A 24,890-nucleotide genomic window follows, 5' to 3' on the forward strand; every position below is an offset into this window, starting at 1 on the left:
GAGGGAGGGAGGGAGGGAGGAACATGGCGCCGCCTCCTCCGCCCTCGCCGCCGCCGCCGCCGCGGCCGCCGCTTCGGGTCCTCGTCCGCCCCGCCCCGAGAGCCCGGCCTGGCCCGGCCCCGCCGCCCCCGACCCGGTGAGTCGCCTCGCCTGTCGCCGCTGCCGCCGCCTCGGCCCGGCCCCACTGAGGAACAATAAGGGGGGAGGAGGGGGTCCCCGGGGGGACTCTTCCCCACGGCGCCCCCCGAGTGCTGCCAGCGGGCGGGGGTGAAGAAAGGAGGCGCCCCTCTGCGGGGAGGGGCGCGGCGCGGGAGGGAGGGAGGGAAGGAGGGAGGAAGACCCTTCCCCGCCTCGTGGAGGGCCAGGTGGGTCCTCCAGCCCCCCACGTCGGGGATGCAGCATCGAGGGAGGGGAGGAGGAAATGGGTCGCTCCCTGGCTGGGGGGCGGCGGGAATGTCTGTCTGCCCCCTGAGGGGGGAGAGAAGAGCCCCCCACGCCAGCCTTATACCGCCCTCCCTGCCATGGCAGCGCCAATGCCTGAATTCCGAGGCCGGCTTGGATGTGCTGGGCGGACCCATACAATGAGGGTCCTGCAGTTCCCAGGGTGCTGTGATTGGAGTGGGGGGCTGAAGGGGGTCCGTTTTGGCATAACGGGGTGGTGGTGCTGGAGTCGAGGTAATAGCTGAGAAAGAGCCAGAGAAAGTGAGGGACAAAAGGCCAGTGCCCGTTAGGGGTGGGGGGCCTGGGAAGGAGGGACCATTTGCTGGGTGGGGGCGAGAAGGCTTGACTAACCTCTGTCAACCATCAGAAAACAGCGAGAGAGAGAGATCCGTTTGGAGCAGCAGAGAGAGGCCGGGAAGGTCCTTCTTGCTCTGGGAATGCTGGACAGGAACTGGGACCCATCTTTGCACAGTTGGGGGCTGGGGTCCTGGGTCCCCGCAATGGCATTTCAACTGGCCCTACTTCGCCACTGGATTGGAGGGCTTCCCTCCAGCTCTGCTCTCTAAGGGAGGTGGGAATTCCTCCTAAAGTTGAAGTTGGGATACAGGTAGCCTTGACACCTATGTTTCATGATAATTCGAAGTTACAACGGTGCTGAAAAAAGTTGATTTATGACCGTTTTTCACACTTCCAACCGTTGCAGGATCCCCCTGGTCAAAATTCGGACGCTTGGCAACTGGCATGTAGGTATGACAGTTGCCCAGTCCTGGGGTCACGTGATCGGCATTCATGACCTTCCCGGCTGGCTTTCGACAAGCAAACTCAATGGGGGAAGCCAGATTTGCTTTAACGACCGCACAATTCACTTAACAATTGTAGTGATTCACTTAACAGCCATGGCTAAAAGGTTGCAAAACAGGGCACGGCTTGCTTAACCTTTGCTTAGCATTGAAAATGTTGGGCTCAACTGAGGTTGCAAGTCGAGGAGTTGCCTGTATGTTGAGATCATGTGTTGCTGCAGAAATGAATGTTGGGATTCCAGGGAAATCCATGGGGATTATATCTATTTCCCCCAGTTTTAGAACGGTGATTGGGGGGGACAAGGTCCATACCTTTCCATGGTGAGTGTGTTGTCTCCCCCACCTTCACTTCCTGTTGCCTAAAATGGTCAGACCAAAATTGGTTTCACACTTCTCTATACAGATTTATTATAATGTTCAAAATAAGTCTTAGGTAGGGCCTACCTGTGTGAGAGCAGTAAAATTGTGGGAGAAATAAGGTGCTTTTTTTCTGCGTGTCTCATTTTTTGCTTCCATCTGGCTCTCCTGGGAACAACATCTCCAAACTCTCTGCAGAATAGCAACCTTTGGCTATTTGTAGTCGTCATCTCTGCAAGTCAGTAATGCTTAGGAAGCGAAAAGAGGCTTTCCTTAACTTGTGGCTGCAAATGCAAATGTGGTATTTTGTTTGATGTAATATAATTTATCAGGCTGGTGTACTTTAACAAAGCACTTGGGGAAATGTCATGATATCAAGTCATGCTCAACTTCTGGTGATTTTGTGGATGTATCCATCTAATACTCTTGGCCACACTACAGAAGCAGTTATGCTTTTCAAAAACAGGTGTTGTTTTTTTTTTCAACTTCCCAATCCTGGAAAATGTGTGATGCTGTGCTTACCATCCAAGTCAAACCGGACTGGACTTCCCCTTGTTTCCAAGCCTAGACCTATTATGGCCATCCAAAGCACAGGGGGAGGAAAAGAAGGCAGCATAGCATTAAGGAACATGTTCTTCACATTTTTCTTCTAAATTCTCTTCATCTCTCTGCAGTTATACTGTTGAGGTACATGAAGGCTCTGCTTGCCTCCTTGGGCTTATTCTTCCAGGTCACATGTGCTATCGCCATTACGTCTTCCCCAAGGATGGATTGAGAGCAAGTGCCTTTTTCTTTAGAATCTCTTGATTGTTCTGTTTGAATAATTTAATTGGAGGAATGCAGTCTTTGTAGTGGACATGACATGAATATCCAGGTTCCTCCTTTTGGAAAATTAGAATCCCTTTTACTTTAGGAGGTTTTGAACTCATTATCCTAAAAGACAGGAACAGAATTTTCCAAGGATGAGTTTCTAAGATTATAACAGCATTCCTTTGTTTCCCACTCGTTGTCTTTGTCAAGAAATCATCAAAACATCATCTTTACATAGTGTTACATAGCAAATGAATTAGAATATGCAAAATGACAAATAATGCACATTCTGTTTACTTTGTCTGGAAGTGCAAAGACTCTGCCACTCACTTAAAAATGAATCCACATTTTCATTTATAGATGTGTTTCTGAGAGGTTAGTATTCAACTGTCTTAAATAGCATTTATAGGATGGGAAATATATTTTTTTTATTAAAGTTGAATCAAATGTTCATTAGTATTTATAAGCTTCTCATCTACTTTCTCAGGTTTTTGTTTTACCATGTTTTGATATCAGTTCTTATTACGGATATGGATTCCAAAACCATTGGGGTTGTTTTGTTTGCTAACCTTTTATACAAAATATTTTATCAGACTTTATGTGCAACCACAATCTAAACAATGAGTCTTTTGCAGAACTAATTCTGTCAATGATCATAATTTCTGTCACTGAGATAGTCATGAGTTTTAAATTCTAAATGATGTTGGAGAAATCTTAGCAAGGATCTTAGCAAGTATGTTTATTATTTGCATAGTCTGGATACTTAGGAATGAGATTTTTTTGGGGGTGGGGAGGAAACTGATTAAATAATTTTGATCCTGAAAGGCCATTTTAGATTAATTTGCATCTGAGCATTTAGTTGCAAAGTATAATTCAATCAGGTTAGTTCTCTCTCTCTCTTTTGGGTAAGATCTGAAAATACTGCCAACAGCAGATTTTCAGGATGTGGCAGTAAATAGTTTTGTTTTTTTCCATTCCTTCACACAGGATGGACTGAAGCCTTAGACCTGGCTTTTAACCACCATTCACATTCTTGCAGGGAAATGTTGGTGTGCTCTTTTGTAAGAACATTTTACATGCATTAAGTAGGCAGCTTCACCCATGGCTTATTTTCCTTCTGGTTCCCACGTGGTTGTAGGAACTCCCTTTCCCTGCTGAAAGTTGAGAGAGGGAGACAATGCAAGACAAGTGATATTTTTATCTGTTTTCAGTTTTTGATGTCTGTAAGATCCTTAATAGCCAGATTTTCAAAACTTGTCACTTCTTTCTAAGGTTCTTTGTGTATTCTGCAGAGGTGCAGATTTTGTTCTTTTGTGGGTTTTTTGTTTGTTTGTTTGTTTCTGGAGGAAGAAAATGGGGTGCTGAAGAGAGAAGGATCTAAGGAAAAGACGTATATCCCACTAATTTTCAGTTAAATGTAGTTTAGGGTTTGAACTGAAACCTGAGCAGATTGATCAGTTCCATGTTTGTCTTGTGAAAGGAACTGTGGTATTCTGATGAAACTCCATTGCATTTTGTTCAATCAAGTTTGGATAGTGTGAACGGTTTTTTATTCTTATATTACAGCTCAATCAATCTGTGGCCTAACTGTATTTTTGTAATTGGTGTTTCATTTTTTAAATAATATACTTGGAAGATAAATGCATTTGTAAAAATATTCTCAATATTTTAGGATTCAGCTTAAAACAGGTCTAAAAAGGCATACAGTGCCAGCATTTCTTATGAAGTCATTTTGACCTTGTCCTCAAATAGCAATCCAATGAATAGTTTGAATTGTGTTTCAGGAACAAACTAACACTTTGGTGTAAGTGTTTCTAACTATTTTTAACTGTAGAACCTGGCTACTTGCAGACTCATCATAGATAAATTTTCACATGCAGCCTAATCCCAATATTAATTTCCTACTTTTGATGGAGGTGGAATGCACTCCTGAGCCATTTTAATGTGGTTGAAAAATCTGCTGGGATAAGCAGCAAATTTCAAACTGAAAAAGAAAAGTCCAGTTGCCATGACTCAGATTCCAGTCATGGCAATCTCCCTACCTTTCCTTTTGGTCAAATTGAATTCCTTCCTTATAAGCTTATCAAGAAACCACTTGTCTTTTAGCTGGCCTTCTTTTTTTCTGAAATAACACAGTCATTGTGTGCTGACAGATAACTTACAAAGTTTTTGTTTGGTCTTATGCATTTCAAAGCAAACCGGCTCTCTTTGTTGCTGCTTCAAGTTGGTGCAATTTGCTGCTAAATATAAACATGAAGTTTAAATTGTATAATTTATATGTTCTGCAAAGGTGCTATAATTACTAAAACCTACCTTGTCCTTGGAGAACATACACATTTAGTGTAAGAAAATGGAACAATGCTAGCAAATTGCATACCAAGTTGCATAACATAGATGGAACAAATAGGGGTGTTGCTGTAATGGATAAGTATTTTGTAGCATATTGCTTCATCAGTCAAACCAAAAACATTGGCACTGCAACTTCCATCCATATGGTTTGCAGTGTAATCCACTAAATTCAAAGCATCCCGATAAAGTTTTGGGTTGCTTGACTAAATATTTAAAAAAGATGAGGATTCTTTGGTTTGGTATGATGTGAACAAGCTGCTTGGCAGTGTACAAGCTGCTTGGTTTCGTGCTATTTATTATTAAATGTATTTGCCACCTATCTTGTGGTCTGAGGTAACTCTAAGTGGCTTTGCAGCAAGCCACAGTGTGATTTGTAAGGATACGCCCCAATATTTTAACCAGCCATTCAATAAACCATCAATCAAAGAAAATATAGTTTAGCTTGTTATGTGAGTCTAGCTGCTTTGTTGAAGAAACAGGTATTTATAAATTGTATTTTTCAAATCTCATTTCTGATTTAGTGAGAAACCTAATGTCCTGTGCCTTTCTGAGAGGTATACTGGACCTTGTTGTAAAACTTACCAACTTCATATAGTAGTGGAATTTCTGCCCAGTTCGTAGTCTTAAAATGTAATAGAATCCCTTCAAGATCCAATAATAGCCATACTGGGCTGACTTTTTTTTGATCTGGACAAGAATAGAAATTTATAAGACATATGCTTGAGAAAATTGCAGACTTCTAAGAATTCAGTTTTTCTTTTTTAAAAATATGCTTCTGCCATGCTGAGATATTTTTTTTTCACAACGAAGTGATTTAAGTCAAGCCTTCACTTTCCAAGTTAATTATTTTCTGAACAAATACTGTACACTTGCCAATTAGTTGCTATATTAGTTAAAACATTTCTATTGCTGATAATTGGATCCTTTACATTTTCCAGGCATAATGCAGGAGCTCTATCTATCTATCTATCTATCTATCTATCTATCTATCTATCTATCTATCCCACATGCCTTCTGAACAACATACATTTATATAAGAAACCAAGAAGTTGGTTCCCAGAAGCAAGAAGCAGCTATTTCTTAATATACCTAGCTATTTCTCCTATTTAGCCTGCATTCTTCATAATTTGAATAATCTATTATTTTCTACAGACTAAATATTTTTTTAAAAACGGCAATTTCATGGCAAGTATTTTTTGATTAATTTACATCTGATAGGAAAATCCATATTTTGTCTCAGTTTATTTTTGCTAAAACTAACAAAAGTGAGTAAATTAAAGGATTTGCCTGAGATTTAGTTAAATGTCTGTGGAGATTCTCAATCATCATCCAGGTCATGGTTGTCCCAAAGGTGTTTTTTTAAGAGGCACCTGGACTTTCTGATTTTTCTTTGAAGATGGTTTCCTTCTCATCCCAGAAGCTTCTTCAGCTTTAGTTGAATGTGAGCATTTTGGCTTCAGTGAGGCGTACATTGATTGACAGATTGTGTGCCATCAACTCTCAATGACCAGATATTTTTCCATAGGCAACTATCTCTAACCTAATCCTTTAGGTCAGTATTTCTCAACCGTGACAACTTGAAGAGGTGTGGGCTTCAACTCCCAGAATTCTCCTGGGAGTTGAAATCCACACATCTTCTAAATTGCCAAGGTTGAGAAACACGGCTTTAGGTGTTTCATCCGTGTATCAATCATCACTGTAATCGAGTCCATCCAGCCCACTGCTACTCATCATTTCTTTTCTTTTTTTAATTTATTTTTTCGTCTTTTTTCCACATCTTTGCCAGCATTATACATTTTTAAGGGAGCTAGGTCTTCTGCATCAAGATGTCCAAAATATAATCTGAACCTGGTCATTTGTGCCTCAAGTGAGAAGTCTGGATTGACTGATTCATTTGTTTTCTTCGCTGTTCTTGTTATTCTCCAGAGACTTTTAACACCAAAGTTCAAAAGCCTCAGTACTCTTTTCAGTCCTGTGTCTTCTGAATTGAACTTTAATTTCCATTGCATGTCACAGGGGAAAACATTGTCTGAAATGATTACGATCTTTGTAAGTATAGGCACATCACAGCATCTCCATATCTTTTCCAAAGCTTTTCAGTGTTTTTCTACCAAATGCTAAGTCTGTGGCATATTTCTCAACTGCTGGTTCCTTAATTATTGACTGGATTTCCACTCTGCGTAGAATACAGAATGTAATGTTAGACTTCAGTTCAAAAGCTTCTTTCTGCAGCTGCCTTGTGACCCTGGGAAAAGACGCAGCTGCTTTAAAAAGTTGTCCAAAAAAGTGTTAACATTTGGGCCACCATATATCCACATTTTTTAGAATTAAATTTGAAGGGCAGTGTTTCAATACTATAGCTTTAAATTTTAATACGTTTCTTTTGCAAAATTTTATCCAAATTATTTTAAGGGGATCTCTGAAATAATAAACAACTTTTTAATTAGACTTGATTTAAAAAAAAACCTAGATCAATGCATCAAATTTTATCTCTCTTGCTTTCTCTGAAGGATATAAAAGAAACTTTGGCAGTTTGGTGATGAAAGTGATGAAGGTTGAGAATCAAGGCACAGTAAAAGAGACTATTGCTTGTGAACTTCAACTCCCATGGCTGGCTGGGGAATTCTGGGAGTTGAAGTTCACAAGTCTTAAAAGTTGCCAAGGTTGGACACCTCTTGCTAAAATAATTGGGATGTAGGTGCTGAATAGGCTGTCCAGACCCTGATGCTTTTATTTCTCGACAATGATTTTTTTTTATACCAGCTCAGAGCACTGAAAATGCCTTGGTGTTAATTGTCTTTCTAAACTGATGAGATAAGACTGATGCAAGCAGAGGCTTCTCATCAAAGATTACTTTTGGGTGTCATTATTATAGTTAGTGGCTTAAAATGTATTGATTTTCTTTTAAAATAAAATTGAAGATGCTGGTAGACTGATAAAAGCTGTGTTAGCAAAAGAATACACAGATTTGATCATATTTCATATGACCAGGCAAGCACATTAGAAGAAAGAACAGGGACCATTGTTCACCTGACATGTATGTTGCAGAGTATGGCAGTTTAGCAATAGGTCTGCTCGTCTGCATATTCAATATATTCTTTTTTCAAGAATGAACAGCTGGTTGCCTGTGAATAGCTCTCAAGTAGGGCGTGAAGGTATGTTATGGCAGGACTCAGCATTTGCAATTCAGTGCGTTCTTTGTGCGTTAAGATTTCTTTTTAAGCATCATTGTTAGCAGACGTAGATTCAGATCTCTTTTGTGGACTGTCTGTTTCTTAAAATTGTAAGAGCTGGTAATTTGGGGTGTTCACCTTCTGGAAAAAGAACCAGCATAGCTGGATTAAAAGATTGTTTGGTTATTAAATGCATTGTTCATCTTATGCCTGGGAAACTTGACAGTCTGATCTTAACTGAGTTTTCCAGGCGCTTTAGAATAGTACTATGCGGTAATGGACCAGGTGCTTAGCTGTAGACCTTGTAAGTCATTATTGCCATAGGTTGAGTCAGTTGCCAAGCAGCTGAATTTTGATCACATGACCATGGGAGCGCTGCAGTGATCGGAAGTGTGAAAAACCGTCATAAGTCACTTTTTACATAAGCAACTTCGAGTGGTCACTCACTGAATGGATATAAGTCAAGGACTACCTATAGCATCTCTTTTGAAGAGTGTGGAAATCGAAATAATGCCAGTGTATTAAACAATCCTAGGTGCTATCTTCAGAGGATCCTTTCCAAATAACTTTATTTTGGTGGGTTCCTTTGTCCTAAGGTCTGTAATGATTTTGCTGAGGGAAGAATTACAGATGAATTTTTGTCTGCAAGACAGCCTGTTAGCAGATTGGGTTCTGCATCTCCTGGGAATGTCTTGATTGCAAGTCCCTCTGAAATGGGAAGGAAGCAAGAACAAGGCCCTTAGTCAGCATTCATTAATTTCAGTGGGATTTCTGCAGGTAACATTCCCCAGTGGATCTACTCCTCTCTTTCAGTTCAGCTGTTGCTAAATTCAGAAGTTGTCATTTGGGAAGCTCAGCTCTCCTTGTTACTTCTTGGTTATAATTACAGATGTCTTAAATAATATTTTCAACAGCACCAGTCTCTTTGAAAACATCTTTCTTCACTAAAAATGCCCCTAGACTAGAAGTGCAGAAGACAGAGCTGTAGTTAGTCTGTCATGTATGCCATTCCACCTTAAACCAGTTTTGAACGGTTTACAATCCTATAGATCAGGGGTCTGTAACCTTAAACACTCAAAGAGCCATTTGGACCCATTTCCCATAGAAAAGAAAACACTGGGAGCCACAAAACCTGGATGGGCGTGGCCAACTCAACGTCACTCCCACCCAGTCACATGACACACACCCCTGCCACGCCTACCCAGGTTTTGTGGCTTCCAGTGTTTTCTGTGGGAAATGAGTCTCTCCCTCCCTCCCATTTCTGTTTTTTTGTGTTTTACCTTCTCAGGCATGGCGAGGTGTGACTGGGAGGGGAGGGCGAGGGGCGGGGCCAGCCAGTGGTGGGATCACCCAACAGGGAGCTGCAGCAGAGGGCCCAAAGAGCCTCATGTGGCTACAGAGCCACGGGTTGCTGACACCTGCTACAGATAAACTGGATAAAACAACAGGAAAAGAACCCAATAATAAAATTATGAAATTGTATACAAACCCAAGGAATACGATAACAATGATCCATACACCTTTACAGGTAATCCTGAACTTATAATTGGAACCAGAAAATTCATCATTGAGTGGTGCAGTCATTAAGAGAGGCATCATGTGACTGCACCTGATTTTACGACCTTTTTTGCTGCAGTTGGTAAGCGAGATATTACGGGATTGTGATTTGTAACCTTCCCTGCCATCTTCCCTATTTTGCTTGTTGGAAGGCCGGCTGGGAAGCTCACAAATTGCAATCAAGTCGCCCTGGAACCATCACAAATGCCAGCCCCTTGCCTAGTGCCCAGATTGCGACCATGCCACTGTGGGGATCCTGCAACGGTTGTAAGCATGAGGACTGGTTGCAAGTCACCTTTTTCAGCACCATCATAAGTTTGAGCAGTTGCTAAACCAATAGGTGTAACTTGAGGACCACCTGTATCAAAGGAAGAATGTAAATAAACTTATTTCCATCTCAAAGACCTGTTGAAATAACCAATACAGATAGTCCTTGGCTTACATTTAGAGACCAAGTTACAACAGCACTGAAAAAAATGACTTATGACTGTTCTTCACACTTACGACCGTTGCAGTCTCCCCATGGTCACATGATCAAATTCCAGACTCTTGGCAACAGGCTCACGTTTATGGCAGTTGCAATATCCCCGTGGTCACGTGATCCCCTTTTGCACCCTTCTGACAAGTCAAGTCAGCGGGGAAACCGGATTCACTTAACAACGTTACTAATTTAAATCTTTGCAGTGATTCACTTAACAACGGTAGCAAGAAAGGTCGTAAAATGGGGCAAAACTTGCTTAAAAAATACCTCGCTTAATGACATAAATTTTGGGCTCAGTTGGGTGGCAGGTCAAGGACTCCCTGTGTATGGGATCATCTCTCTTCCTTCCAGGGAAGAGGGCCGTGGGTTGAGAAGGCCCACCTCCAGGGACGGAAGGCAGAAGGAGCCCACTCCCCCGCACCCACCCTTGGCTCGCCACGGGGGGGGGGAGTCTCCCTTTATCTCAAGAGCTTGAATTCCTCCTCAACTCCCATCTCCACTTAGTTAGCTGTAATGACCCAGCTGGGAAGGCGCCCAGCCTGTTTGGCGAGTCTCCAGCTCCTCCACCATCCCAGCGGCTTGATGCTTCAAAGTGTTGTGTTACCACAGGGATAACGGGGCTTAACTACCGTAAGCTAATAGCTCCCGTCCTTTGAACGGATTCTTGGACACTTTTACTTCTCTTAGGAATGTTCCGAATTACGTGGCAGGTGAAAAATGGGGGCCAGGACGGTGTCTTTGCAAATTCACTTTGTCTTTGATGTTATTGATTGATTGATTTAATTTATATTGTCGCCTATTTGCCCATGGCGACTCGAGGCGGCTTACACAATGTAAAACCATATTTCAAACAGAAAATAAAAATAAAAACAATAAAAACTAACAAAAAAATCATAAATTAGTAAAGTACAATAGAACAAAATTTGGGAAAACAAAAAAACAATACAAACAAAAAAATCTAAAACCAACTCCCCCCTCCGCCCCTTTCCTTGTTAGGGCTAAGTTTGACTCATAACCTGCTCTTTCTTAGTTTGTCCGTTAACAGAAAATGGAGCAGGTTCTTGGGTTATTTTATTTTTTTAAGTCATTGGGCGGTCACACCAAAAGAGAAGGAGATGACCAGAGGTGGGATTCAGCCGGTTCTGACCAGTTCTGGAGAACCGGTAGCGGAAATTCTGAGTAGTTCAGAGAACCAGCAAATCCCACCTCTGACAGGAGATTTTACAGTATCCTTCCCCTGCCACACCCACCAAGCCACGCCCTCAGAACCGGTAGTAAAAGAATTGAATCCCATCACTGAAGAAGACAAAAATCACTCATTCTCTCATCGGGAGGCAACTTTTTAAGACTTGTGGACTTCAACTCCCAGAATTCATTACAGAAATGTGATGTGCGTTTTACCCAGGGCTGCTTTGGAGGACAGCTTCCAAGCTTCAATGAGGACAGAAGATAGGAGCCCACCTGCTGGCAGGTGAGAGTCCCTTCAGCCTTGTAACTGCAACTCCTGGGCTGCAGGACTACATGGGCTTTTAATGGGCTTCTGGGTACAATTGAGACTGTTGGCTGGCCGGATTCCCAGGAATCTGCAGGGCTGCCTAGACGCAAGCGAGCTCAGTGCTCCTGGTATTAAGAAAAAAGAAAAGAAAAAAGGCCAGAAGCACAGGTTCCCCAGAAGGTGCTTTTATGTGGCGCCCCCCCATTTTGTGAAATAACTTTCCTCTGGTAACTGAACCTGTCATCCCTTTGCAAGGCGGTTAAGCCAGGGCTTTTTTGCAAAGCTTTTGAATTGTCACCTTGTCTAGATAGCATTGATTTGTTTGGTGTGTAGATTAGAACCGTTTCTCTGTTGTTTTATGCTGTACTTTGCTGGACAATGTCAATTGTGTAGCTATTTGTGTTATAATCTGCCACGTGCTGCATCCTTCAGATTAGGGGTTGTAGAAGATTAATATGTATAAATGTTTATTAAATTTATAAACAGCTGCATTACATTTCAGAACAATTCTAGAATGGTTAGAATAGCTTTGGAATTCAGATAGTTCTCGTCTTACGACCACAGCTAAGCCTCACATTTCCATTGCTAAACGAGACCGTTAAGGGAATTTTGCCCCAATTTATGACCTTCCTTGCCACAGTTGTTAAGTGCAGTTGTTAAATTAATACCATGGTTGTAAAGTGAATCTGGCTTCCCCATTGGCTTTGCTCGTCAGGAGGCCCCAAAAGGTGATCACATGACCTGGGGACACTGCAAACCGTCATGAATATGAGTCAGTTGCCAAGCGCCTGAATTTTGATCGTGTGACCATGGGGATGCTGCAATGCTTACAAGTGTGAAAAACAGTCATAAGCCACTTTTTTCAGTGCTGTTGTAAGTCGCCTGTAGTTTATATGTTCAATAAGAACCTCTGTTTGGAGCTCCAAATACTTCAGAAGGCTTTTTAATGGCCTGTCTTTCCCTAATTCGTGATTGAAGATCCGATAGAGGAGCAGCAGAACCGGTGGCCACAGCTCCTACCCTTGGTGTTTCTTCCCCGCCCTTCTGGTAGCAAATTTTCAGAGGTGGGCTGACTTTGGCCTTGGTAGGGGGCCTGGTTTGAAAGCTCCTATATGCCCTGCCTGCCTCCAAGAATAGCCCATCTGTCGCCTGAGATTAAACATTTCTCATCCAGATGGTTAAAAGCTTAAATCGGCCTTTCCAAAGATACAAATGACCCATTTCAGAGATTCTCTACACTTGAGCCGCCCTGGTGCAGTGAGAAAATTTATGGCTCTGAGAGGAACTCCTTGGCCAGGCATTGTCAGGCAGCGTCTCCCTCCTCTGGCGCTGGGGTGCTTTCAGGCTCACTTGCCATTGGCTTTATTAAAAGTGAGTTTTAACAGCACGTCATTTGAAACACTCGAACCACGCCAGGCTGAAAGCCAGCATTAAGTACAAATATCACAGATATTGTTTGCCGAACAAGCGCCCTTAAATTAAGTTAATTTGTGGTGAGTTTCAAAACAGGCTCAGTTGGGATGTGTTTTCTTTTGCTTAAGGAGAGTCTCCAGCAGACAAGAAAGCTAATTTAGTTGTGAGCTGCTTGTGGTAGGGAAGTGTTACTTGCTCCTTAGTGATAAAACGTGGTAAAATAATACATTCTACTTCTCTAAATCAGCATAGGATTAACTAAGGTTGGCTGCGGTTCTATGGTACTCTCTAGCTAACTAACTACTGTAATCTTCTGGGCTGAGGAATCCCTTGTTTCCTGAAAACAAATATCTAACAAATATCTGTTTCACAGATAACATAAAATACATGCATTGGTGACTGGCTAGAGATGCACACATGATGCTAAGACTATGGTCTGCTTTGGATTTAACATAAGAGTATGTTATTAGCCCTTGGAGTCCTTCCATCAATATGATGTCTGAAAACTATCAACACATATCCCTACTTTGTTTGAGGCAGAAGGCATATGAAACTGCTATGTAAGCCAGGGTTCTCCAAACTGGGCAACTTTAAGACTTGTGGACTTCACCTCCCAGAATTCCTCAGCCAGCATGGCTGTATCCACAAGTCTTAAATTTGCCAAGTTTGGAGACCCCTGATCTGAGCCCTAAATTAGGCATAGCACAATTAATAAAACAAAAGTCCCACAAACTTCCTCCCAGAAGAAGTACCTTGCCCTACTGACGTTCATGATACAGTCACCCATTGGGCCCTCAACTTGTCCATCACACCTGACGATGCACGCGCATCAAAAGCTTGCCCATCCTTGGCTTAGCCTGATCCATTATGATTTGTAAAGGATATCCTGGCTAGGGAATTCTGGGAGTTGAAGTCCATGCTTACAGATGGAGGAATGCTGGGAGTTGAAGTCCACACATCTTAAAAGTTGCCACGTTTGAAAAACACTGTGTGTGTGTGTGTGTGTGTGTGTGTGTGTGTGTGTGTATTTTACTCATCAGATTCTCCAGAGTTGCTTATTTGCTATGTTGAGAACTTAAAGTACTGGTTATAGGGATGAAGCTCTTGATGTTGGTAGGGGCCAATCCATACTTTGGTGGGGTGAGAAGAGAGGGACAAGATACTAATGGAGATAGGCAGAAATCCCCAATGTACTATCATCCCCATGAATGGCTACAGATATTACCTGTTTAATGTATTTTGTACACTTGAATCCTGCTTTTCATACATGAATCGTCAAAAAGCAATTTGAATGTAAAACAACATGTTTTACAGAGAGGCTGTCTGTATTGGCTAAATACTGTAGTAATAGAAACTCAAATTCTTTATCTGGCATTATGCAAACCCTTGCAAGATTGAGGGGAGCAGCGAGGATGGCAGAATGTAGGTGGTGGTCAGGAAAATTATCTGATTGCAGAGTCAAAGGAATGAGGATGGGATAAAGCAGATTTTAGCTGGTTTCATCAGTATTAGATGCTGGAACACTTGTATTGCAATTTTTCCCCATTTAAAAACTTTTCTTGCTAGGAAACTAGCTGACATACTATAATCATATTACTTTCTTGCTTAGAAAATACATCTGCTAAATTTGAGGCCCAAAAATGCCACAAAATTTCATTACGCTCCTGTAAATGTTTAACAGAGAATTGCTGCTTGGTAGTTTTCCAAACTGGAGAACTTATTTGTCCCCCTTTAGTTAAATGATATCCCTGTTATTTTTATTATTTCATTTAATAGAATGCCCCCTTTTCTAACCCATTCTGCCTTTTTCCTTAAGGAGAGGGGGGTGTCATTGTAATGTAGAAACTTCTAGCACTTTCTAATCACAGAAGCTTTATAGCTTTTAAAAAATCTGTAAATGGGAAGCTGGTTGTACAGAGATAGCAAAATAATAACATGGTGATACCTTTTCAGTACTGAAAATGTGTGTTTGTATTTCTTTTGGATATGTGAAAAAACCCAGCCTTCTAGATCCCTCAGTGGGGAATGGAGCTGGTCTAAATAACAGCTACCTTTGAGGTGTAATTGTACGTACTTGGGATAAACCCTTGGTCAGATTCAGAGCAGGGTTGAATTTCTACTCTGTGCCAGCTTCCTCCTTCCCAGTTTTTTTAAAGAGCTCGGAATGTTTTATCTGGTGACTCAGCTGGTTGTTAAACTGCCACTTAGAAAAATTGAATGTACTTGGGATCAAATGTTCCAGGTTTCTTTTTCCAACTCAAACATACAATAGCATTAAAAACTTACAGCCACCCTTTGTCTTTGGTAATCCATTCCGAATGAAGAACTAGTTAAGCAGCATTATTTTACAATCAGAGCAAAAGGTATTGTATACTGACAGAGGATTCAAGATCTACCATCCACCATAACTCTAGACTCCTTGTTATCCCGGTGCCAATCCCCACTTTGAAAGCATAGATAAGCAACCGATTAAATCTATTTTAGAGTACACTCCCCCCCCTCCAAATTAACACGCCTAGTATGTTTCAGAATGGCTAGAGCTGAGACAAATTGCTTACTGCTTTTTAATTAACCTCTGTATTACTACCTACGCTGTGGTTAACATAGCACAATAGAATAATCCACTTTGTTCCCTTTACACAAGGAGGACAAAGTGCCATTGCTGAACCTTCAAAACAAAAACATCAACCATTCAGTAATTAAGAGAGGAAGAAACATGATATCCGTGTTCCCCAACATGGTGCCTTCCAGATGTGTTAAGATAAGGGCATGTTAATCCTGTCCTCCTGGAAGGGACTGAGTTGGGGGGATTCTACAGGTACAAGTCGACTTACAATCATTCGTTTAGTGACCTTTCAAAGTTAAAATGGCACTGGAAAAAAAAGTGATGTATGACCTCTCCTCCTACTTACGTCTGCTGCACATTAAAATAAATTTCAACCATCCTGAACCATTTCTTTTTTCTTTTTTAATTTCAGGGAAAAATGCTGAGCATCTTTCTTGTGGGGATCGGTGACGACTGAGCTGCTGGTGGCGTGCCAAGAGTGGGGACCGTTGTCTTTGCTGTGCTAACTGTACTCAATCTGAACTGCCAGTAGTCTCCCTTGCCGTTTTGGGGGTTGCACGGGAGAACCCTGATAGCCCAGGAAGCAGCCCCACGCAAAACAGGATGTTTGGACGATGATGATGGCAAGGAAGCAAGATGTCCGCATTCCCACCTACAACATCAGTGTGGTGGGCTTGTCCGGGACCGAGAAGGAGAAAGGCCAGTGCGGTATCGGGAAGTCCTGTCTCTGCAATCGGTTTGTGCGGCCAAGAGCAGACGACTTCCACTTGGACCACACCTCCGTTCTCAGCACCAGTGACTTTGGAGGACGGGTGGTTAACAATGACCACTTCCTGTTCTGGGGAGAAGTGGTGCGCTCCCTGGAGGACTGTGTGGAATGTAAAATGCACGTTGTGGAACAGACCGAATTTATCGACGACCAGACTTTCCAGCCGCACCGCAGCACCGCCCTTCAGCCCTACATCAAGAGGGCCGCGGCGACCAAACTGGCCTCCGCCGAAAAGCTCATGTACTTTTGCACCGATCAGCTTGGCCTGGAGCAGGACTTTGAGCAGAAACAAATGCCCGACGGGAAGCTGCTGGTGGATGGCTTTCTTCTCTGCATCGATGTCAGCCGGGGCATGAACAGGAACTTTGACGAGCAGCTCAAGTTTGTCACCAACCTCTACAATCAACTCACCAAGACCAAGAAGCCCACCGTGGTGGTCCTGACCAAGTGCGACGAAGGCGTGGAGCGGTACATTCGAGATGCACACACTTTTGTCTTCAGCAAAAAGAACCTCCAGGTGGTGGAGACCTCGGCCAGATCCAACGTGAACGTTGACTTGGCCTTCAGCACTTTGGTGCAGCTGATCGACAAAAGCAGGGGGAAGACTAAAATTATCCCGTACTTCGAGGCTTTGAAACAACAGAGCCAACAGATCGCTGCCGCGAAGGATAAGTATGAGTGGCTGGTGAGCCGTATTGTTAAAAACCACAACGAAACTTGGTCCAACGTCTCGCGAAAGATGCAATCCTCTCCGGAATATCAGGATTACGTCTACTTGGAAGGGACTCAGAAAGCAAAGAAACTCTTCCTACAACACATCTTTCGCCTCAAGCAAGAGCACATAGAGCGCAGGAAAAAGATGTACCTGGCTATGTTGCCTCTTGCCTTTGACGCCCTCATCCCAAACCTGGATGAAATCAACCACTTGAGTTGCATCAAAGTGGAGAAACTGCTGGAGACCAAGCCGGACTTCCTGAAGTGGTTTGTCGTTCTTGAGGAGACGCCCTGGGATGCCACCAGCCACATCGACAACATGGAGAATGATCGCATCCCATTCGATGTGATGGACACCTTGCCTGCCCAGCAGCTCTACGAGGCCCACCTGGAAAAGCTGAGGAATGAGAGGAAGAGGGCAGAAATGAGAAGGGCTTTCAAGGAGAATTTGGAGACGTCCCCTTTCATCACCCCAGGAAAACCTTGGGAAGAAGCTCGCAGTTTCATCATGAATGAGGATTTTTACATGTGGCTAGAAGAATCTGTGTACATGGATATTTACGGCCGGCATCAGAAACAAATTATCGAGAAGGCCAAGGAGGACTTCCAGGAACTGCTCCTGGAGTATTCAGAACTCTTCTATGAGTTGGAGCTTGATGCCAAACCCAGCAAAGAAAAAATGGGGGTCATCCAGGATGTCTTGGGGGAAGAGCAGAGATTTAAAGCGTTGCAAAAGCTGCAGGCTGAACGAGACGCACTGATCTTGAAACACATTCACTTTGTCTACCATCCCACCAAGGACACTTGTCCCAGCTGCCCGGCTTGCGTAGATGCTAAAATAGAGCACTTAATAAGTTCCAGGTTTATCAGGCCCTCGGATCGCAATCAGAAAAACTTGCTTTCTGATTCCAACATCGACCGCATCAACTTAGTCATTCTTGGGAAAGATGGACTCGCCCGTGAGCTAGCCAACGAGATCCGAGCTCTTTGCACAAACGACGACAAGTACGTGATAGACGGGAAAATGTACGAGCTCTCCTTGAGACCCATTGAGGGAAACGTCCGGCTGCCGGTTAATTCTTTCCAGACGCCCACATTTCAGCCCCACGGCTGCCTCTGCCTTTATAACTCTAAGGAGTCCTTGTCTTACGTGGTGGAGAGCATCGAGAAGAGCAGAGAGTCCACCCTCAGCCGGAGGGACAATCACCTCGCTCACCTTCCTCTCACCCTAATTCTGGTGAACAAGAGAGGGGACACTAGCGGAGAAACACTACACAGCTTAATACAGCAAGGCCAGCAGATTGCAAGTAAATTGCAGTGCGTGTTCCTCGACCCGGCTTCCACCGGCATAGGATACGGGCGCAACATCAACGAAAAGCAGATCAGCCAAGTCCTGAAAGGTTTGCTGGATTCAAAGCGCAACTTAAACCTGATGAGCTCAACCGCAAGCCTTAAAGATCTGGCCGACATCGACCTTCGGATCGTCATGTGCTTGTTGTGCGGAGACCCTTTTAACGCCGACGATATCCTTCTCCCTGTTCTTCAGTCCCAAACCTGCCGGCCCTCCCCTTCTGGAAGTAGCAATTCCGTGTTACTGGAATACCCCATCGGACCGCACAAGAGGCGCATTGAGCTCTCCTTGCTGTCCTTCCACTCCGCCTTCAGCATTCGCAAAAGCTGGCTGGTCCACGGTTACATTTTGTTTTACTCCGCCAAGCGCAAGGCATCTCTAGCTATGTTACGTGCCTTTCTTTGCGAAGTGCAGGACATCATCCCCGTGCAGATTGTGGCGCTCACGGAGGGCTCCATCGACGTCCTAGACAACGATCTGAGTCGGGAACAGCTGATGGAGGGGGAGGAAATCGCCCAGGACATTGAAGGGAAATTCACAAGCATCCCCTGCAGCCAGCCTCAGCACAAGCTGGAGGTCTTCCACTTGTTCTTCAAGGACGTGGTAGAGAGGAAGAACATCATCGAGGCGACCCACATGTACGACAATGCCGCAGAAGCCTGCAGCACCACGGAAGAAGTCTTCAACTCTCCCCGGGCCGGCTCCCCTCTCTGCAATTCTAACCTGCAGGATTCCGAGGAGGACGTCGAGCCTCCCAGTTACAGCCCCTTCAGGGACGACAGCTCCATGCCCACCTTGTCCAAAGACCTGTCCAAGCTCTCCATGGAGCTGGAGGGCAACGATGGGCTTTCGGTCTTCTCTCTGATGAGCACTTTTGAAAGCAAACTGAACAACAAAGTACCTCCGCCGGTGAAACCAAAGCCCGCTGTCCATTTTGATATTACCAAGGGGGATCTCTCTTACTTGGAGCAAGGACACCGCGAGGGACAACGGAAACCTGTCTCCTCCAGCAGCTGGCCACCTACCGATGGCTTTGACCCTTCGGATTACGCCGAACCGATGGACGCCGTGGTCAAACCCAGAAACGAGGAGGAGAATATCTACTCGGTGCCTCACGACAGCACCCAAGGCAAAATCATCACCATTCGGAACATCAACAAAACCCAGTCCAATGGTAGCGGCAACGGGTCGGACAGCGAAATGGACACCAGCTCATTGGAGCGGGGACGCAAGGTGTCGCTGACCACCAAGCCGGTGCTGTATCGGACCCGATGCACGAGACTTGGGCGGTTTGCCAGCTTCAGGACCAGTTTCAGTATAGGGAGTGATGATGAGCTGGGGCCCATCAGGAAGAAAGAGGAAGACCAGACATCCCAAGGCTACAAAGGAGATAATGCTGTCATTCCCTACGAGACCACTGATGAAGACCCCAGGAAAAGAAACATCTTGCGCAGCTTGAGAAGGACCACCAAGGTAATGTGTGTGTGTACGTCTGGGAGTGTCTTTAACTCCAGATGGTCTGGTTTAGAGCAGAGGTGGGGGGTGATGGTCCTTTTATGACTTAAAGTCCCCAAGTCATAAAAGGAACATAGTTCCCCACCCCTGCATTAGAGGGTCATCCGATTGTTTGCTAATACAATTGAAAAATAATTAGGAGTGGTTTGGGATGTTTGAACAGAGGGGTATCTGTACTTTAGGAGTCTCGGAATAGAGGGCTGCATTTCTGTGTAAGACCTGGGCAGTTTATTTGCTGTTTAGCTCTATATTTGAGAAACATTGGGAACAAATGTAAAGGATTCAATATTGATTTAAAGATAACATTTTGGTTTCAGAAATTAAGGTGTTGAACTTTGAAGACACCGGGTGACCTTGGGTCAGTCACTCTTCCTCTCAGCCCAACTCAGGATTGTTGTGTGGGAACACACAAGGAAGGAGTGCTATTTACACTGCCTTGAATTGCACAGAAATAATGGATGCTAATCTGATAAACAAATTCTCACGAGACTCTGTCCCTTTGCATTCTGAGAAGCTAGCCAGCTAATAATGCTCTGATAATCTCTGACCAGAGTTACAGTTTAGGGGTCTGTTCAATAATTATAAGAAAAGCATTCTAGTCAGATATTAATACAATTGTGCTTTTTTTATGTAAGATTCCATATCTGCCTTTTAAATCTGGCTTCAGAAAGCAATTTTCAAATAAGCAGCTGGCCCTTTTGAAAGTAATGAATTTTGAAGAGCTAGTTGTCAAGTATACAATATGGACTTTGTGTTTCAAATTATTTTCTGGGAACCTCATCACTGTTCTGGTTTGTAATAAGACATCAAAAATACGCCAAAAAGGACAGATTGTAACGTCAATAGGAAGTGCCAGATAATGTCTATATGTTTTCATTTCTCATGTGATTTTCAAACCAATCCCCTTAATCTATAGTTCTGTAGAGGAGTTTGAAATGACATCAGAAAGGATTCCTTTCTTTCACCGAAGGACCGGGGTCTCTTTAAACAATGCTGTGGCTGCTTTACAAAACGGTGGTGGTTTCATTCTTGCTGCAGTTGTCCTGCTGCCAGCAGGGTGGACTTCTCCACATTGGCAGGAGAGCTCTGTTACTGGAAGAGGGGGGGGGGTGGGGGTGGAATACAAAAGCAAGCTAGATAGGGTTGGTTTTTTTAATGCCCTCTATTTGAAAAAGCTTGGATAATGACTCGGAGCTTGCTACTTTAAAAAACAACAACTATATTTTATTTTAAAATGATGCGATGGTTGTATGCTTTGCAAGCTGAAAGCAGGAAAAAAAGCCAACCCCCTTTTTCCTCGCAGTCTACAATGGCATCTCACATCTCCTAATTGGAAAGCAACCCCTGATTAGAAAGGATATGAATATTATTAACTCTTCCATTCCTTTATGGGGCAGGGGGAATAACCCCCTCGAGGCTCCTTTTTGTACCAGGCCATCTGTTTGAACTGTTAGTGTAAGAAAAAAGATAAAATTAGGTGTCAAGAGAGAGTACATGGCCAAGAGATCTCTTCCAGCAGTTTGCAGAAATTCAAACTTGCCATCCAGGCGTGAACAAAAACTGCTCGCTAGAAAATTCAGGGTGGGGAGAGGGAGTAGTTGCTGACCTGCCTCTTAATCAGCAGAGGGAGCCCAGACAGGCCACCAAGCTCAGTGGGTAGGGTTTCAAAGCTGGCGCAAGGGAAAGCTTAAATAACCGGAAAAAGTTTTCTACGTATATTGTCTGCCGGGAAATCACAGAGACAGGCAGTCCTCGACTTACGACCATAATTGAGCCAAAAATGTCTGTTGCTAAGCCAGCTGGTTGTTAAATGAGCTTTGCCCCATTTTACAGCCTTTTTTGGCCACAGTGGTTAAGTGAACCACTGCAGTTAAGTGAATCGTGAGGTCGTTAAGCAAAGCCATGATTTACTATGGGTGTGCTTTGGCCAAACATTGGGAGAAATTGCTGGTTTTCGGCAAAACCATCGTAAAATGCGATTGTGTGACTGCGGGATTCTGCAGATGGCTGTAAAGGCAGTCCTGAAGTTCGGCCGTGGGATCACAGAAGGGACATGATCATCAGAACTTTAAACCAGGTTTAAAGAGACTCCATTACCTTAGAGCCTTGCAAAAGAATAAAGTGGAACAATGACTGATGACCTCCTTTTATCGGTGCCACAGCAGAAAGCGTCCTCACATATTGCATGACGGTGTGGTACGCTGGCTTGACAGCCACGGATAGAAAGACACCACAGAAGGTGGTGAGCACAGCACAAAACATGGTGGGCTGTCCCCCTGATACCACTAGATGACCTCACTGGGACTCGCTGCCTTAGAAGAGGGAGGAAAATCCTCAGGGACGACTCAGACCCTGGTCAGCACTTCTTCGCTCTCCTGCCATCGGGTGGGAGATAGAGAAGCAGAGCCAGCCGCACCAACAGGGTGAAGAACAGTTTCTACCTGTGGGCTGTCAGACTCCTGAACGGAAAATAGCTTCATGTCAACATAGTAGGATAGAATTGCAGGGATGGCACATTGTGCAACGAGGTCACATAGTGTAATAAGATTGGGACTGGGTTAGGGACTTTCTGTCCTCCCTGTGAGTTGTGTTGTGGGTGTGTGCACGAAGGGGGGCTCAGCCAATCTCAGAGTACACATGTTGTACTCTGACAATAAAGGTAATAATAAAGTAATAATAATAAAGTTATAGGTAGCCCCAAGGTAGGTCTATTGGAAACTCGGACCCTTGCTAAGCAACCGGTCATAAGTCAAAGACCAACTGTATGCAAGTGGATTTTAGAGTAGAGGGTATTCATTGTCATGTTGTGTCTCTCCTAACAGAATCTTCTCTAAAATGCATGGCTAGTCTTTATTTATTCTTCAGCCATTGTACACCTTTCAGGGACGTGAAAGCCTCTTTGTAGCTCAATCATAGTTTGGGCTTATTACCCTGATAGATAGAAATGTGTTATAAAAAGCAGGGTGGGGGGGTGGGGGGTGTTACAGTTTATCCATAGGTAAAAGGGGCCTTTGTGTCCATCTTTTTTCTTCTCTCTATATACATACAGGCAGCTTGCCAAGATAATGGCTATCGGCCATATTGCAAAATTAATACGGCTTAGGCACTTAAATGTGGACTGCCTTTGCTGCTTCATGAGGCCTGCTCTCAACGGACTGTGTCATGGATTTCTAGCTGCTTCTGTCACATTGATTTTTTTCCATGATAAATCAACTTTGATTTTTAATCTGCATTCCTGCGCTGTTAAGTTCAGGAGCTGACTCAACATATCGTGGAAGTCACTTCTGTATGAAAACAATGACTGAATCCACTATCCTTCCCCATTTAAATATAGCAGGAGAAATCGTAACGGTATTGGACTCAAAAAAAGAAGATCGGGTCGATTCCATCTGTAGAAAACAATTAAGAAAGTTTACAGATTTCATTATCCCCGATATGCCTTAACCACTAGACCAAGCTCTCTCTCTTAATTGTTATTTACTAACTATGCCTCAAAGCAGAAATCTGGGAGCTGAAAGTTATTAGGACAGTCAGTGGGAATGGACATATCTTGCAGTTTTTCAGAGTATGTTCCTTTAAGTGTGTTTCCACTCTTCTCTTTCAGGTCTGTTTTTGTGCAGCTCTTCAGGGTTATGAATGAAGTGGTGGACAAACCACCCTGGAGCATGTTAGACTATCTCTCTGAGGTGTTCTAGCTTTTAGGTTGTCCCAGAGCACTCTGATCAGGAAAACTAGGGTTATCTCCAAAATCCTCATTTCGCTACGATGTCCATTCCTGAAATAATATCCACAAATAGCATAAAAATGAGAGCATCAAGATTTACACTCAGCATCCCTTTCCCTGTGCAAGCTTTTCAACTGATTGAGATCTAATAATACTTTGCTCTTTGAGTTTGTACAGCTGAAGTGCTGGTTGTAAATCACCAGGGCTTTTTAAAAGTTGGCTCCTTTTATTGTCGCTTATGGTCATGAGGTAATATATATGGCTACTTCTGTTACCTTTTGGATTTATTCCTCAATAAATCTCTGTAGAGTAAGCAGTGTAGGATAGTAGAAGTACAAGCATCTTCCCAAGAGGTGAATCAGTCCACCTTGTTTAATCTTGAAATATAATCTGCTAGGGTGAGCGGACAAGGAGAAAAGACACACTCCGTCTTCATGCACATTTATCAAGGGATTTTGGCGTATGTGTTCGCTGAAGCCAGCCACAATTGTAAATATCCCTTGAATCTTTTTGCCTGAATGTAAGTTTCCAACCTCTTTAAGCGTGATTGAGTCAAGAAATTTCACTGAATTATAATTTGGCTGGTGGATGGTTTGCAAGTAGTCCTCGATTTATCCACCACAGTTGAGTCGAACATCTTGATTGCTCAGTGAGACGGTTGCTAACTGAGTTTTGCACCATTTCGTGCCACAGTTGTTAAGGGAATCACTGCAGCTGAGAATGGTTGTTGAGTGAATCTGGCTTCCCCATTGACTTTGCTTGTCAGAAGGTCTCAAAAGGGGATTATGTGACCCCAGGACACTGCGACTGTCATAAATACGAGTCATTTGCAAAGTGTCTGAATTTGGCTCACATGGCCACTGGAATGCTGCAATGGTCATAAGTGTGAAAAAGAGTTGTAAATCACTTTTTTCAGTGCCGTTGTAACTTCGAACAGCCACTAAACAAATGGTTGTAAGGCGAGGACTACCTGTATTTATCAACAGGTAGAATTTAAGCTCTTATTAAGCTATGGTTACCTGGTTTAATTTCTTGTTAAAGTACCTGGTATCTTCATACAGAAAGGTTCATTCTCTTCTGTGGTCTGAAAATAAATGGTTACACTCACACACACACACGCCCCTTGTTGTTACAAGCTAGTATTGTTCAAAATATCCTTCTGTCACCAGAACCTTAGAAGAGGAAGTTGTATGGAAATAGACTAAACAGGAAATAGACAATGGAGAGGGTGAGAACTTTCCTGGGGCCACATGGTTCAGGAGATGTCCTCAAGGACTGGTATTTTATCTAGGCCACTGATTCCTTTCTTTCTTTCTTTTTTGAGCTCAAAATAACAAAACATCTGTCCTTGTATTTTGGGGCCCTCATTGTAATT

At 43.4% G+C, this 24,890-nt stretch overlaps 1 protein-coding gene across 1 annotated transcript in view; it reads left to right on the forward strand.

Annotated features, from left to right (window-relative positions):
* Nucleotides 1-24,890, forward strand: part of ARHGAP35 (Rho GTPase activating protein 35) — a 43,504-nt gene continuing 18,614 nt past the window's right edge. The window contains 2 exon segments of the mRNA XM_026690638.2: nucleotides 1-136; nucleotides 15,855-19,749. Coding sequence (XP_026546423.2) covers nucleotides 16,057-19,749 — 3,693 coding nt within the window. The 5' untranslated portion in view covers nucleotides 1-136; nucleotides 15,855-16,056.

The sequence above is a fragment of the Notechis scutatus genome, chromosome 8 (assembly GCF_049901735.1).
Source record: "Notechis scutatus isolate UNSWTSFEM ecotype Mainland chromosome 8, rNotScu1.2, whole genome shotgun sequence".
Taxonomy (NCBI): domain Eukaryota; kingdom Metazoa; phylum Chordata; class Lepidosauria; order Squamata; family Elapidae; genus Notechis; species Notechis scutatus.